Genomic DNA, 13,918 nt, shown 5'->3' on the forward strand with positions numbered 1-13,918 from the left:
TAAGCTCTTTGGCCACAAACGGAAAGCCTTTGAGTCCAGATCCAGGCTCAGATGGGGCGGTGAGTGGACTCAGGGGGAGGCGTGGAGGACGGAGACCCGCTTGTGAGGGGGTGAAAGGCGACCTCCGATATTATTCGCGCTGGACCGAGACCTCGCCTTGCATGGAGATCCCATTCCCGTTTTGCACGGAGACCTCACCCGCACTACACTGCACTTCACCAAAGGCTCGCCTTGTCCTAGGAGCTCAGACCTCAGAGCTCAGGAAGGGGCCCGTGTTCAGGGTGGGAAACTGAGACCTCCCAGAAGAGACCGGGCTCCAGCGTCAGCCTTGGGGGTTAAACGCCTGGCCCTGCCGCCGCTTTAGAGCAGGACGTTGGGCACTGCGCGCCCTGAGAGCCTCCCGCTATCTGCCGCTTTCGCCCTCTGTCGGTGCGGAGGAGTCACGGCAGAAAATGACCCCAAGCGGCTTGAGGCTGTCCTGACCGTAGGCTTCGTCCTGCAGGGTCCACTCTGCCCATTCTCAAGCCGATATCCAGGGCCGGATGTCCAGAGGAACAAGACATCAGTTCGGAGGCCGCCAGCCCTGGTGATGTCAGGGACCAGCCCTGGAGGATGCCTCTGGCCTTCACCCTTTGCTGTATCCTCAGCAAAGGTAGACGGGGGTCAGCATGCAGGAAAGAGGGAAGAAAGGAGAGGAAGTTTCGCTGTCCTAAGGACAGAGGCTGACGGCCACAGCACACTGTTCGCTCAGCGTCCCTTCTTTAGTAGACGGCCTCTGGTGAGCGCTGACATGAGATGCAAGACTCACACATGGTTCCCACTCCCGAGGTCCCACACGTGCCTCAGTCTCCAGTCTTCCCATCCTGGGCAGAACCCTCCCACGCTCCGAGCCTCATGCCCACCTTTCAGCCTGCCAGGTCACTTGCTCAGGGGCTGGTGAGGGGAGGGTCCTCTGGGCCCTCAAGGACCAGAGTCCTGGTGGAGTGTTTGGTCTTACGTAATACATCCGTTCTCTCACTCCTGCTCCATAAGCCTGCTAAGCTCCTTACTCCATGCTCTAGCAAGGCAGCAGCATCTGCACCTCGTTTCCATTGCGCCCACACTTTGCAGAGCTATCTCAGCAATGTACTGGGATAATTGCCAAGTGTCCTGGCCAGGAAAACAAGTCTTGAGATAAGGAGATTTCTCCCAAATCAGTAAACTCAATGCGGTATCTTCGAGGTCCATCTGCACACATTTCCCCTGTGTTTGGTGATACACAGTATCCAGGACCATGATTGCGTCAGTGAAAATGCCATTTATTCCCAGAGCAGGAACTTTATTCTCCCACCTGGGCTTTGCTGAGACCTGGCCCTAGTCGTTGTTCTAGAGGAAATAAGGAGAGATGGGGACAGGTCTTGGGAACAAGCATCCTATTGTAAGGCGTCCATCTCAGGGGAGGTGTTCGCACAGTGTCTGGGCACCAGCACCTCTGGGAAGAGGAAAGGGGCTGCTCCGTGCCCAGAGGAGTCTGGGTAATCAAGGGGTTCAAACTCAGACTCATCCACCCAAATGTCCCCATCCCAGGGCACAGGGCTCCACCTATCAGGACGTTGACTTTGGCATAGGAAACCTTTTCAGGGTGTTCCCATTACAACTCTGGGGACTATACAAGATTCCCAATTCAATTTGAATTTCAGATAAATAAATCATATTTTTTATAAATAAGTATACCCCATGAAATATTTAGAATGCACTTATACTAAAAAACAAAACAAAACAACTCTGTTCATTGTTTCTATAAAATTCAAGTTTAACTGGACAGCCTGTTTTTTCTTATTATCTGGAAAACCTACACTGGCACCCTTACCATTAAACTCTGGGACTGGGCATCAGCACCACCTGCCCTGAGGGGGCAGGAGAGCAGATTTCTGTAAACACAGCCAGGATAACACACCCAGCCCTGCGTCTGATGCTTGCAGTTGCTTGGCAAGCCCACATGCTTAACCACACACACACAAACTGCAGAAGGAAACACAGACAGTATTCATCATGATTGCTTCTGAGAAATAGGGATAAGCAAACCTGACTTTTCATTTAGACTGTTTATATTCTTTACCATATATCTTTATCATATATTACCACATATCCATTTTATAGATCTTGAAAACATGCTAATTTAAATAAATAAATACTAAAGCATAAAAAAAACATTTTTAAAATCTATTAAGGCCCTAGCAGTTTTGGCTCAGTGGTTACAGCGTTGGCCCTTGGACTGAAGGGTCACGGGTTTGATTCCTGTCAAGGGCACATGCTTCGGTTGCAGGCTCCAACCCCTGCCTGTTTGGGGCGAGTGTGGGAGGCAACCAATCTGCCTCTCGCACATCAATGTTTCTCTCTCTCTCTCTCTCTCTCTCTCTCTCTCCCTCTGTGTGTGTGTGTGTGTGTGTGTGTGTGTCTCCCCCTCCCTTCCACTCTCTCTAAAAAAAAACCAAGCAACAAAAATAAAACGTATCCTCAGGAGAGGATTAACAACAACAATAAAAATCTACCATTAAGGAACTTACAGTTCCAATACCCACTTTGGGAAGATGCTATTAATTTTGCAAGCAATTGTGAAGTGTATGGTAAGGAAATGAAAGACCTAAGAACCACTCACAGGGGTTGTGGAAACGGGTGTAAGTTGCTCCCACCTCCAGGGTCCCCACAGACGGGTTGATGGTGTTTGGTTCGAGCCTCCATCCTAATGTGGTCCTGGGGCCCAAGTTCACCTCCAGTGCTCCCGGCCCGCACAACTGTCCTAGGAGGTTTAGTTTCCTCTCATAACAACTGTTCACCTAACAGCACTGAATTTCTTTGTATTCCTGTCCCCATGGTGCAGACATGGAAACTGAGCTTCAAAAGTAGTTCCAGAGGAAAGCATGTGCTTTTTGTTTAATTTTTAATTTTATTTTAATGGTAAGTGAGAGGAAGAAAGACAGAGTGCTCTTCTGCGCCCAAGTCCGGAGGAGAGAGAGAAGATGGGATTTGGAAGGAGGTGCAAGCCCTGTGAGCTGCAAAGGGTGGCTGCACCTGAGAAGGGCTGGGTGTGAAGCGCCCAGGAGCCAACACAGGGCTCGGAGGAGGCCCAGCCCAGCCCAGGCGCGCGTCCCCGAGTGCGCCCCGCCCCGTCTGCGCGCGGAGCCTGACTCCGCCCAGAGCGCGACTCTGACTTGCAGGACCTTTCTTGGTGGGCAAGACTGGGTGCCCTCTCCGCGGAGGGGCTCCCGGCGCTGTGGGCTCCCGGTCCAGGGGCGTCCTGATGCCAGGCAGGATGGAAGGCGGTGAGGGGCACGGGATCTGCGCGAGGAAACCCTGGGCGCAAAGTCCCACTTCCCAGCTAGTGTTCCCACTTAGTTCTTGTCTTTGTCTAAGGCTCTTTCCAAGACTCCGTTTCCCCATCTGTAGAGCCGGAGTAAATAGCGTCCTCCCAGCAGAGCTGGGATGGCAATTAAACGAGGTGCCGCGCGCTCCGCGGAACGTTCGGGCAAGCAGGAGTCCTCGCACTGAGGGCAGGACCCCGCGGCCGCATCGCCGGCAAAGTCACGCGACTCGCCGGCTGTGGGCTCAACCCCGCTTCCTGCCGCCGCCTTTCTCCCCGAAGCTGGCTTGGGGCGAGGACCGAGAGGCCCTGCACCGGCGCCTCCAGCGCGGACACTGGGGTTGCTCGGCCCTCCGCCCGGTCCAGCACCCCGAGGTGCCCGCGCTCCCGGAGCTGGGCGGGGCGCAGCCCACGTGACCCAGCGGGCAGCACCCGGACCTCCCCGCTGCCCGCCAGGCCCAGGCAGTCCAGAGCTCCTGCCCTGTGCCTTGCGCCCTGCTGCCCCCCGTGCGCCCCGACCAGACGCCCAGGTTCGTCCAAAGCAGGGCCCGCACGGCCAGGGAAAGATCGGTGAGTGCGAGGAAAAGAGGGAACAGTTGGGCACCAGTGCCCAGGACTGGTGGCCCAGGCTCCGGGAGGGTCCGCGGAGAAGTGTGCAGCTATAATGGTGTGGAAACGCCCCCCAGTGATCCCCTGGCCTCGCTCCAAGCTGGTGAGGAAATCCTGCCCAGCCCCCAGAACCCCAAACCTCACCCGGATACTCTGGTCAGCAGGCCATTTTGAGGAAAACTGTGCTTTTAATTAGAAACCCTATTGAGGGTGAGGGGGGCGGACTGAGCTGGGGCTGGGACCTGAGAGGATTCACACTGGGCTGGACGCCCAGGGGCCCAAGGCTGTTTGGGTAAATACTTCCTCCTGGGCTGCTGCCCTGCAGATCTTGGTTTCAGGGCCCTTGGGGTGTCCTGGCAGGGGAGGATGCGCCCAGACCTCCAGAAGCCCCGGGTTTATCCGAATCCTCTTTCGTTTGCTGCCAGGCTCCATCCCAGTCCATCCACCCTGTTGTAGAGATAGGGGGAGAGTCTGTGAGCGATACCCTCCTTATAAATCCCCAAAGATTTCATAGGCTCAGACCTTAACCAGATTTAAAAACCCACTTCCTTTTCAGTTGGATTGGGGCCTTTAGATCTCTTTTGTCTTTTTTGTGTTTTAATCTTATATACATATTTCTTTCTCAGAGGTTGGAGTGATAATGGGGGGAGGGGAGGCCCCCAGTAGCCCACTAGCCGCAAAGGCTGACCCTGCCTGTGGAGGTGAAATCCAGGGAGAGAGCCAGAGCCTGCAGACCTTGGGAGCTGAGCCGAGACATTGGCCCGCAGGCGAGGACAGTGCCAGGCACCCAGATGAGAAGGCAGGGATCTTACTGATTAAGGCATTAGTGACGGAAAATTACCAGCAGCTGAGTGGGTCTGGTGGGAGATTGGGGGTTAAAGTAGGCAGGTGGGAAAGGTGGCTCTGGTGGCCCTGGATGAGAATGCAGTGGCTGCTCCTGTGGTTGGGTCAGTCTTCTAGGTCTGACTATCTCATTCTTTTAGAAGCAACCTCTGGAGCAAGAGCTCTCCCCTTCCTCCCTCCTCTTACCCGCCACCCCCCTTCTATTCTAACATCCGGGCATCATACAGGGCTGGAGAGGGCCAGAGCAGTCCGGGAGCCCGACTGTTGTCCATGGTACAGATGGGAAAGCTGAGACCCAGGAACTTGTCCCAGGTCACAGGGCCGGCTGGTGCCTGAACTGGGATGGGAAGCCAGCTCCTGACTCTCAGCCCCCCATCGTCCTGCAGCCTCAGCCTGGGACCCATCCTTGCTGAGGACACTGGAGCTGAGGCCTTCGCTACAAACACAGGACCTGTGTCCGTGTATAAATGAGGGACCTGGGAGGGCAGAGGGAGTGGGCAGGCTGCAGAGTGCCCACCCAGTGTCAGTGCTGGAGTGACCTCAGAGTCTCTTCTTGTACCCCAGGTATGCCGGTGACCTGCAGGGGGGAGGGACTTCCCCTGGGAATGTGCTCATTTTGCAGCTGATGAGTGCTGGGGGATTGGTTACTACCAATGGGCGGCAGGCCCAGCTCTGGGGGCAGCATTTGGGCAACAGCTACAAAGGTGAATGCAGAGATCCCACAACTGGCACCTGTGCGTTCCTTCAGGCGTGTCCCTGCACTTTTATCAGCAAGAACAGCACCTCACACCTGGATTCTGAGTCAGCGAGCATTCCTGCCACTCTTGGCTGGGCATTCAGTGAGGGACGTTGACTGGCTCCCTGGTTTTATTTGCTCAGGCGGTGATGGCTCATAATCACCATTGCGCCAAGGCTTAGGGAGCAGCCGCCCAAGATGTGGTGGAGCCAAGTGTCATGAAGGAGGAACCCCCGCCCCGATCTCCCTTTAATTCAGCCAAAGGATGAACTCAAACCCTTAATAAAGACGACACACCACTGAGATTCTGTATTCTGGGTCCAGGATATTCATTTTATAAAACCAGTTCTGCTGTGTCTTTCCAGCGCTTTCCCCTCTGTGTCAGCCCCTCTTCTCTGCATTGTAACTATTCAGTCTCAAAGATGAAAAGTGTGATTAGCTCTGAGCAGTGGGAACAGGCGCAAACTGAAAGTGTTTTCTTCAGGAACCTCATGACTCAGAGTTATCTCCACCGAAATGGGGCGGAGGACAGATAGAGCCTGGGGGTTGGAGCTGCCCTCCCAACACGTGCATCCTGGGAGGTTCCCCCCAGGCCGGGCGCTACAGCAGCCCTGCACCCTCCGTGGGCTGCCCTTGACTGTTGTGGGTCAGGGGTACCAGCTGGAGATCGGGCCTGGGTGAGCAAGGAAGCAGGGAGTGATGGGCTGAAAGGCTGTCCCCTCCCTGAGCCCACATAGGCCCCGGGGCAAGGCTGTGCCTGGCAGAGGGGCTGGCTCTTCCACGTACTGCAATGTCCCTGTCCATGTCCCAACCTGCGGCAAGCCAGAGGGCGTACTAACAGCACTTCCCCTAAATGCCAGTGAATTGGGGTGTGTGTATTTTAGATGCTGAAGTCAAACATATTCTTCATTCAATTTAAGATTATTTTCTAAACATAGGGGTTTTTTTTAAGCTTTAAGCATTTTGTTAATCTGCTAAATGGGAGGATAAGGTCACAATATATAAGGAACATGTCAAGGACCGTTGGCCCTCAACCCCGGTTGTCGTAGGAACCGCGCCCTCGAAGCATCGCCTCCCTGCCGCATGGCACAGCCCCCTCCGAGGCCGCGTCTGAACCTGGAGTCCCTCTCCCTCCAGTCCTCTCCCTGCCCCTGCTGCTCACCCTGGAGTTGGGCCAGAACCAAAAATAAGCACTTGGGTAAAAATTTTTCAGGTTCTGTCTAACCCATGAAGTAGTAACAGTCTGGTTGTGGTTTAGCTATGTGGGATGCATGTTTCAAAATGCATATTCCACATCACTGTTTTATTACACAGAGTGCCGTGGGCACACGTCGCATTCCTTAAGAACTCAGGCTCATTGTCGGAGCCTCCAAGGTGGTATTAGGCCGTAATGCCACGGTTCCCGTGGGCGCGGGTGCGGCTGTGTGCCCCATCTGCTGTGGCCGCCCGGTCACGTCTCAGCATGTTCCTGGCGGGCCTCGCTCTCGGCAGCCAGGAGCCAGTGGGCCTCATCCCCAGGAGGGGGTGTCACTGCTCAGCTGATGGTCACGCACCCTCCTCTGCTCTGAAATTAGGATTTCAAAGAATGAGCTTCTTAGGATACAACATTTTTTTTTCAAAAGTGGTAAAAAAAAAAAAAAAAAAAAAGCAGAACTGAATACATCCCAGTCATCCATCAAATAACTTTTTGTTCCAATTTTTTTAAACCCAGAAACTGTGTGCTCCGGAAAGCATCAAAAAATCTGTTTTGTTTTCATGTTTTCTGGTCCAGAATCTAAGTTCAACTCTACTGAGGACAGTTTGGATGATCCTGGCACTCAGGGCCTCTCCCCAGGGGTTCACAGTCAGACTGCGCTTGAGGGTGGAGACCCGGAGGGGTCGGGCAGAAAATGGAAGTTGCTTTCCATCAAGTTTAAGGCACAAGCCAGGGGACATTCTAATCGACAGCATGGGATCTCTGTGGAAATTTTCATCTCAAGTATACCCAAGTGCTGCTTGGCACGTGTTACTTTTCATAATTAACCTCTTACGCAAGAAAAGGAAGTCTGTTCCCACAGTGAGCACTTCCATGGTCATCAGCCTGAGGGAGATGCTCCCTGTGTTCAGCAGCCGGTGGAATCTTCCCTTTGACTTGAAGGCCCCCCAGGAGAGCAGACGGTTGGTCCCTTCTCGGACATTCCCGGGAGGATGGATTTCAGGCCCCAGGGATGTCCTGCTGATGTCACAGGTGGTTTACAAACGGTCACCACAGCGGAACCTCATCCAACAAATCATACCCCAGAGCAGGGCTGTTCCGGCTCCCAGGACCCCAAAGGCGAGACCCCGGGATCACACCTGGGGTCCCATCACAAAGCACGGCGTAGGACAGGGGGAAGGAGGTGTCCCTTGGCACTTACTCCACAGTGAAAAGAGAATTAGGAACTCGGGTCTACAGGTGTGAGGGCCAGGAGGCGGAAGTCGATCCCTTTTAAAAGCAGGGTGTGGGAATGCTACACGGGTTCGTTTCATTGCCTGTTTAGCCCAGGTACCCACAGGCTGCCGGGGAACCCGGACTCTGGGTGCTGCCTGGTGCTCCGTGAGTCAGCCAGCATCGCGGGCTTCCTGGGCTGACGCTATGATCCTGTGATTTTCCAGGTGTGAGCCTGACGAGGAGCCACGATGGGGAAAAAGCTGGACCTTTCCAAGCTCACGGATGAAGAGGCCAAGCACGTCTGGGAAGTGGTGCAGCGGGACTTTGAGCTGAGGCGGAAAGAAGAGGAGAGACTGGAGTAAGTGCGTGGGGCTGAGCCCACGGAGCCCGAGTCCGCCACAAAGTCCAGCTTCCAGGGTAACGTTGTCCCCAAACTGGGTGATGCAGGGACCACCAAAGTGCAAGAATGAACAGTGACAAAGGGGTAATGACTGGATCCATTCTGAAACGCCCAAATGTTGCGATGGAGGGGTTGGCGGTCGAGGCTGACTTTCCACCTTCCTTTCTGATCGCGTTGGTGGCCCCCATCCAACTGAGCGAAAGCCCACAAGCATTATTAACGCCCTCCTACCGTGCATGTTCCTCCCAACCTCTAACGCTTGGCTTCCACTGAGCTCCTTGTTATCTCCTCTGGGTATTTTGGGGGGTTGGTAGGCCTACTGAGAAGGAGACATTTGAGCAAAGACTCGAGGAGGTGAGCGAGTAGCCAAGAGAATGCCTGCAAGGGCTCCAGGCAGCGCAGGGAGAGGAGGCCGTGGTGGCATCACGTGGGCTCCATGGACCTTTACAGGCCCCGGGTCTTTCTCTCAGGCCTCTGCTGACCTGGAGGCGTGTGAGCAGGGGACCAGCGGGACCAGACCTCCGCTCGACAGGCTGTGCGTTACTGAGCCGCAGTCACTTGTATTTTGAAGGGAGAGCCAGCAAATTTGCCTTCAGATTGGATGTGGGGTGGAGAGTATGGGAGGAGTCCAAGGTAACGCCAAGGTCATGGCCTGAGGAACTGAGAGGATGGAGTTGTCTCCTCACCTGGGGAAGGCACCGTTAGACCAGGTCTGGGGGAAAGCAGGAAACAGAGCACAGTAATTAGGGGGGGAATTGTGAAACCAAGAAGCAAACATGCCCGTTCTTTGGAGATCACGTCCCTGTCCGGTGTCTATAGACACAGCATGTGGGCTCAAGGTCAGTTCACCAAGAGCAAATTGGCCAAAAGGCAACTTGCTAAGCAGACAACTCACCAAGTTTACCAACTGAAAACAATCAAGGAACAAAAGAAGTGTTTCCTTTTATATTTACAGAGTTAACAGAAATGAGTATTAGGTGGGTTTCTCTCCAAATAGGAGCGCCGGTCCCCTGGAAAGGATGTTGGGCAGGTTTGGGAAAGACCCGGCACCTCCCCTGCAGGGTCAGACCAACGGACCTCCCGGCACTGACAAATGAGCTTGCCCAGGTCCCTGACATTGGCAAGGATGGAAGGCCATGGGGCTGTGAGACCAGTTTTACTAACCCCTGTATGACCAGACTATTCCCAAGACACAAAGCCTCCGACCCCTCGGCCAGGCCTCAGGCTCCCCAGGCTCTGCCAAAGACGTTCAAAGTCCCCCTGGGGACACAGAGGCGTGAGGCCTTGGCCCCTCTCCACCGTGTACCTCCTAAATGGCTTTCCAAAGAGAATGTGTTTTTATTCCAGGGAACAGGGTTGCCAACAGCACTGACCTTGCGTGCGCCTTTCCTCTGAGCTGCCAGGAAGGAATTTCCCTTGGGGTCTGGCTCCTGAGCGGCAAGCCCCCTGGCAGGCAGCTTCAGGAAGTGGAGGAGAAGGAAGTGGGAGGCCACCTCGCCTTTCACTTAGCCCAGGCAGATAAAATCTCTCCCTGAAGTTGGCGTGTTCGACCAGGGACTTGGGAGTGGGGTGTTTACTGTACAGGGTGTGATGTTATTCCTGGCTTCCCATCAGGTTACAGTGCTGAGCACCAAAGAATCAAAAAGTCAAAGTTGTACAAAATTTGGACATTAACAACGTTGGCATCAGAAGGATTTAGGATGGAGTCTGGGCAGGACATTGCCAGGGGGACGTGGGTCTTAACTGTGGATGAACTTAGAGCCTTGAACAGGATTGACGTTTGTGTGAGAGAACGGACATCCTGATGCCAAGACTGTTGACCAGTGCAGGGCTTGGGCTGTGAGCCACAGGTGCGGCCACTTCCCTGTGTGGAGAGGGACGGTGACAACAGAGGCTTTGCTCAAAGGGGCTCCTCCGTCTTTGATGCTCCAGTGGCATTGGCCTTCACTGTCCTCGAGGCCCCCCCCCCCTGCGGGTGTATGATGTGCTGGAAGGAAGCAGAGAGGGAGGGAGGACGACAAGTGAGGCTCCTGGGAGGCGATTCCAGCCTCTGGTGCAAGAAACCAGCTACTGAGAGCAGAAGGCCCTTTGGGAAAGCAACATTCCTGCTGCTCATGTTCTCTTTAAATCCTTCCTTCCCCCGTGGGGTTTAGTTCTTGTGGAGAATATCAGCTAATCTGAGATGAAGAAACCTTGAGAAAAAACAAAGTGGGAGGAAGCACGCTCACTGATTTCAAAATGTACCACAAAACTACAATAATCAAAACAGCATCGCACCGGCATGAGCAGGTGTATAGACCAATGGGATAGAACAGTGGTCAGCAAACTCATTAGTCAACAGAGCCAAATATCAACAGTACAACGATTGAAATTTCTTTTGAGAGCCAAATTTTTTAAACTTAAACTATATAGGTAGGTACATTGTTATTAACTTAATTAGGGTACTTCTAAGCTGGCGTTTCGTTCTCTCTCTCTCTCTCTCTCTCTCTCTCTCTCTCTCTCTCTCATCGAACCTGGGACCCTTCAGTCCACAGGCCGACACTCTATCCACTGAGCCAAACCAATCTACACTCTTCTCCTCTCTTTATTTTTAGGGCATAAGGCAGAGGGTTTTGAAGCCGTACCAAAAGGAGGGATAAATAACTCCACTTCTCTACTTGGACACAGAGCAGTCCAAGTAACACCCCAGAGGCTTGAAATAGTGTACAAGTTGGGGAATTATGATGTGTTCCAACCATAAAGTGAAAGACAGGATGGAAGGAGATGAGGTTGGAGACAGGGGGTCCCAGGCTGTGCTCACATGGAAGTCATTACAAAGCCTCTCTTTCCCACACTCCCTCTTCACTCTCTTTCTCCCTTTCACCAGGTTCACCTATTTTCTTTAAAATAACCCCTCAATTGAAAATTGAAATCAATTCAGGCCTTACTCAGGATTTTCACCTTTATCCTGAGAACAATAGGAAACCATTTGGCAGATTTAATTAAATGAGTGGTCAGAGCAGGTTTGCTTTTTAAGTTTATTCTCATTGCTGCATTGAGAATGGTCTGAGAAGGAATGGACAAGAAAGATTTGTACAGAGCAGTCAGGTGGTGATAGGCAAGAGAGATCATGGTGAACTGAAGTGGTGGTAGCAATAAGAAGGAGTATTGGTCAGGTGTGGAAAGTATTTCTAAGGTAGAATTGATAGGTCTTGCTGATGGGTTGGATGATCTTTTACCCTCTCTGCATCCACCCCCTTGGGCATTTAACTTTGAAGTGTCCTCTGCCTCTGTCTCTGAACTTGACCATGTGCCTGGCTTTGGGTAGTAGAATGAAGCAGAAGTGCAAGTATGGTGCTTCTAAGTCTACCACTCGAGAGGCCTTGCTCTTTCTTGTGTTTCTGTCATCTCCATGAGGACATTCCTGAGGTAGCCTACTGGCATGGAACAGATACGTGGCAGAGACTTGAAGTGCCCAGTCAGCCCAGTTGAGACTCGTCTAGATCAGTGGTCGGCAAACTCATTAGTCAACAGAGCCAAATATCAACAGTACAACAATTGAAATTTCTTTTGAGAGCCAAATTTTTAAACTTAAACTATATAGGTAGGTACATTGTTATTAACTTAATTAGGGTACTCCTAAGGCTTAGGAAGAGCCACACTCAAGGGGCCAAAGAGCCGCATGTGCCTCGCGAGCTGCAGTTTGCCGACCACGGGGATAGAATAAGGAGCCCAGAAATAAGTCTGCACACATGGTCAATAAATCTATGACAAAAGAGGCAAAACTGGACCACCCTCTGACACCACATACAAGAATAAACTCAAAATGGATTAAAGACTTAAATGTAAGACTTGAAGTCATAAAACTCCTAGAAGAAAACATAGGCAGTAAGTTCTTTGATTTTGGTCTTAGTAATATCTTTTTGGATACATCTCCTCTGGCAAGGGAAACAAATGAAAAAATAAGCAAATGGGACGACATCTAACTAAAAAGGTTTTTGCCCAACAAAGGAAAATATCAACAAAGCAAAAAAAAAAAGAACAACCTAATAAATGGGAGAAGACATTTGCCAATAATACATCTGCTGAGGGGTTAATATTTAAAACATATAAAGAACGTGTAAAACTTAACACCAAATTAAAAAAACAATCCAATAAAAAAAAATGGGCAGAGGACCTGAATAGACACTTCTCCAAAGAGGACATCCAGCTGGACAATAAACATATGAAAAGATGCTCAACATCACTAATCATCAGAGAAATGCAAATTAAAACCACAATGAGATATCACCTCACACCTGTCAGAATGGCTATCACCTATAAATGAACAAACGACAAGTGTTAGTGAGGATGTGGAGAAAAGGGGGCCCTCGTGCACCGTTGGTAGGAATGCAGACTGATACAGCCACTGTGGAAAACTGTATGGAGATTCCTCAAAAAATTGAAAATTGAGTTGCCATTTAACCCAGTAATAACACTTCTGGGTATTTATTCAAAGAAAAAAAAACACTAATTTGAAAACATATATGCACCCCTATATGTTCATATGTTCATTGCAGCATTATTTACAGTAGCCAAGATATAGAAGCAACCTAGGTGCCCATCAATAGACACGGACAAAGAAGATGTGCTACATACATACAATGGACTGTTACTCAGCCATGAAAAAGAATGAAATCTTACCACTTACGACCGAACGGATGGACCTAAAGGGTATTATGCTCAGTGAAATAAGTCAGAGAAAGACAAATATCATACGATTTCACTTACATGTGAATTTTTTAAAAAATGAATAAACAAAACAGATACAGAGAGCATGCTGATGGTTACCAAAGGGAGGGCAGAGGGGGATGGATGAAAGAAAAAAAATAATAAAATAAAACAGCCACCACACCTCAACACCTCATTTACTGCTCAGGCAACATCACAGTGTGACTGCTGTGTTCTCCCCAGTCACAGATGAGGACACTGAGGACCAGGCAGTCTCCAGCTCTAAAGAATATCCAGGAATTGCTAACAGTGGGAATACGGGTGGGGCCCTGGCTTCAGACCGCTTTGTATTATTTATCTTGTAAGTGTTCTGCAGTCATTCATGGTAGCTGGGTGTTAAAAAGGCTTTAAGTACACATGGGTAATCATGCTTCGTGTTTAATGGCACATAAACACAAAGAAGCACCAGGATAAGCTTCTTGAGGGGAACATCCCGTCGGTCGTGCCAGCTTCTTCACTCCCTCCCTCGGGAAGACGCAGAGCCCCGCGGTGGCCCGCCAGCCTGGACCTGGGGCAGAAGCCGGCCTCCACCTGGTGCGCTGGGGCCCACGTACTCACAGCTGACCTGCGCCCTGCCTTCTCTCTGCTCATCTGAGGTCCTCTCAGTCACGCTCCCTGCGCTATCGAGGGGCCTCTAAACTGTGTTTAGAATTACTAGGTTTTTCTAAACCCAGAGAATGACACTGCAGAGCCGGAGCTGGGGACTCACGCCCCTGGGCGAGGATGGCAGCTTACCTAACCGATGCCTTTTTCAGGGGCCGGCCCACAAGTCAAATATTAGGCCTGGGAGTCTGCCCTGGAAAGGCAAACAGCCGGTGACAGGCATCTGTA

At 51.6% G+C, this 13,918-nt stretch overlaps 1 protein-coding gene across 5 annotated transcripts in view; it reads left to right on the forward strand.

Annotated features, from left to right (window-relative positions):
• The first annotated feature begins 3,180 nt into the window (after positions 1 to 3,180).
• Positions 3,181 to 13,918, forward strand: part of MLPH (melanophilin) — a 33,704-nt gene continuing 22,966 nt past the window's right edge. For 3 of the 5 annotated variants that reach the window (XM_059703650.1, XM_059703651.1, XM_059703652.1), the window contains exon 1: positions 8,163 to 8,296. In XM_059703650.1, the coding sequence (XP_059559633.1) occupies positions 8,187 to 8,296 (110 nt within the window). In that variant the 5' untranslated portion in view covers positions 8,163 to 8,186. Of the gene's footprint in view, positions 3,871 to 8,162; positions 8,297 to 13,918 lie in introns of those variants that run through there. The other 2 variants (XM_059703649.1, XM_059703648.1) reach the window with 2 other exon arrangements.

The sequence above is a fragment of the Myotis daubentonii genome, chromosome 7 (genome assembly GCF_963259705.1).
Source record: "Myotis daubentonii chromosome 7, mMyoDau2.1, whole genome shotgun sequence".
NCBI classification, from domain to species: Eukaryota; Metazoa; Chordata; class Mammalia; order Chiroptera; family Vespertilionidae; genus Myotis; species Myotis daubentonii.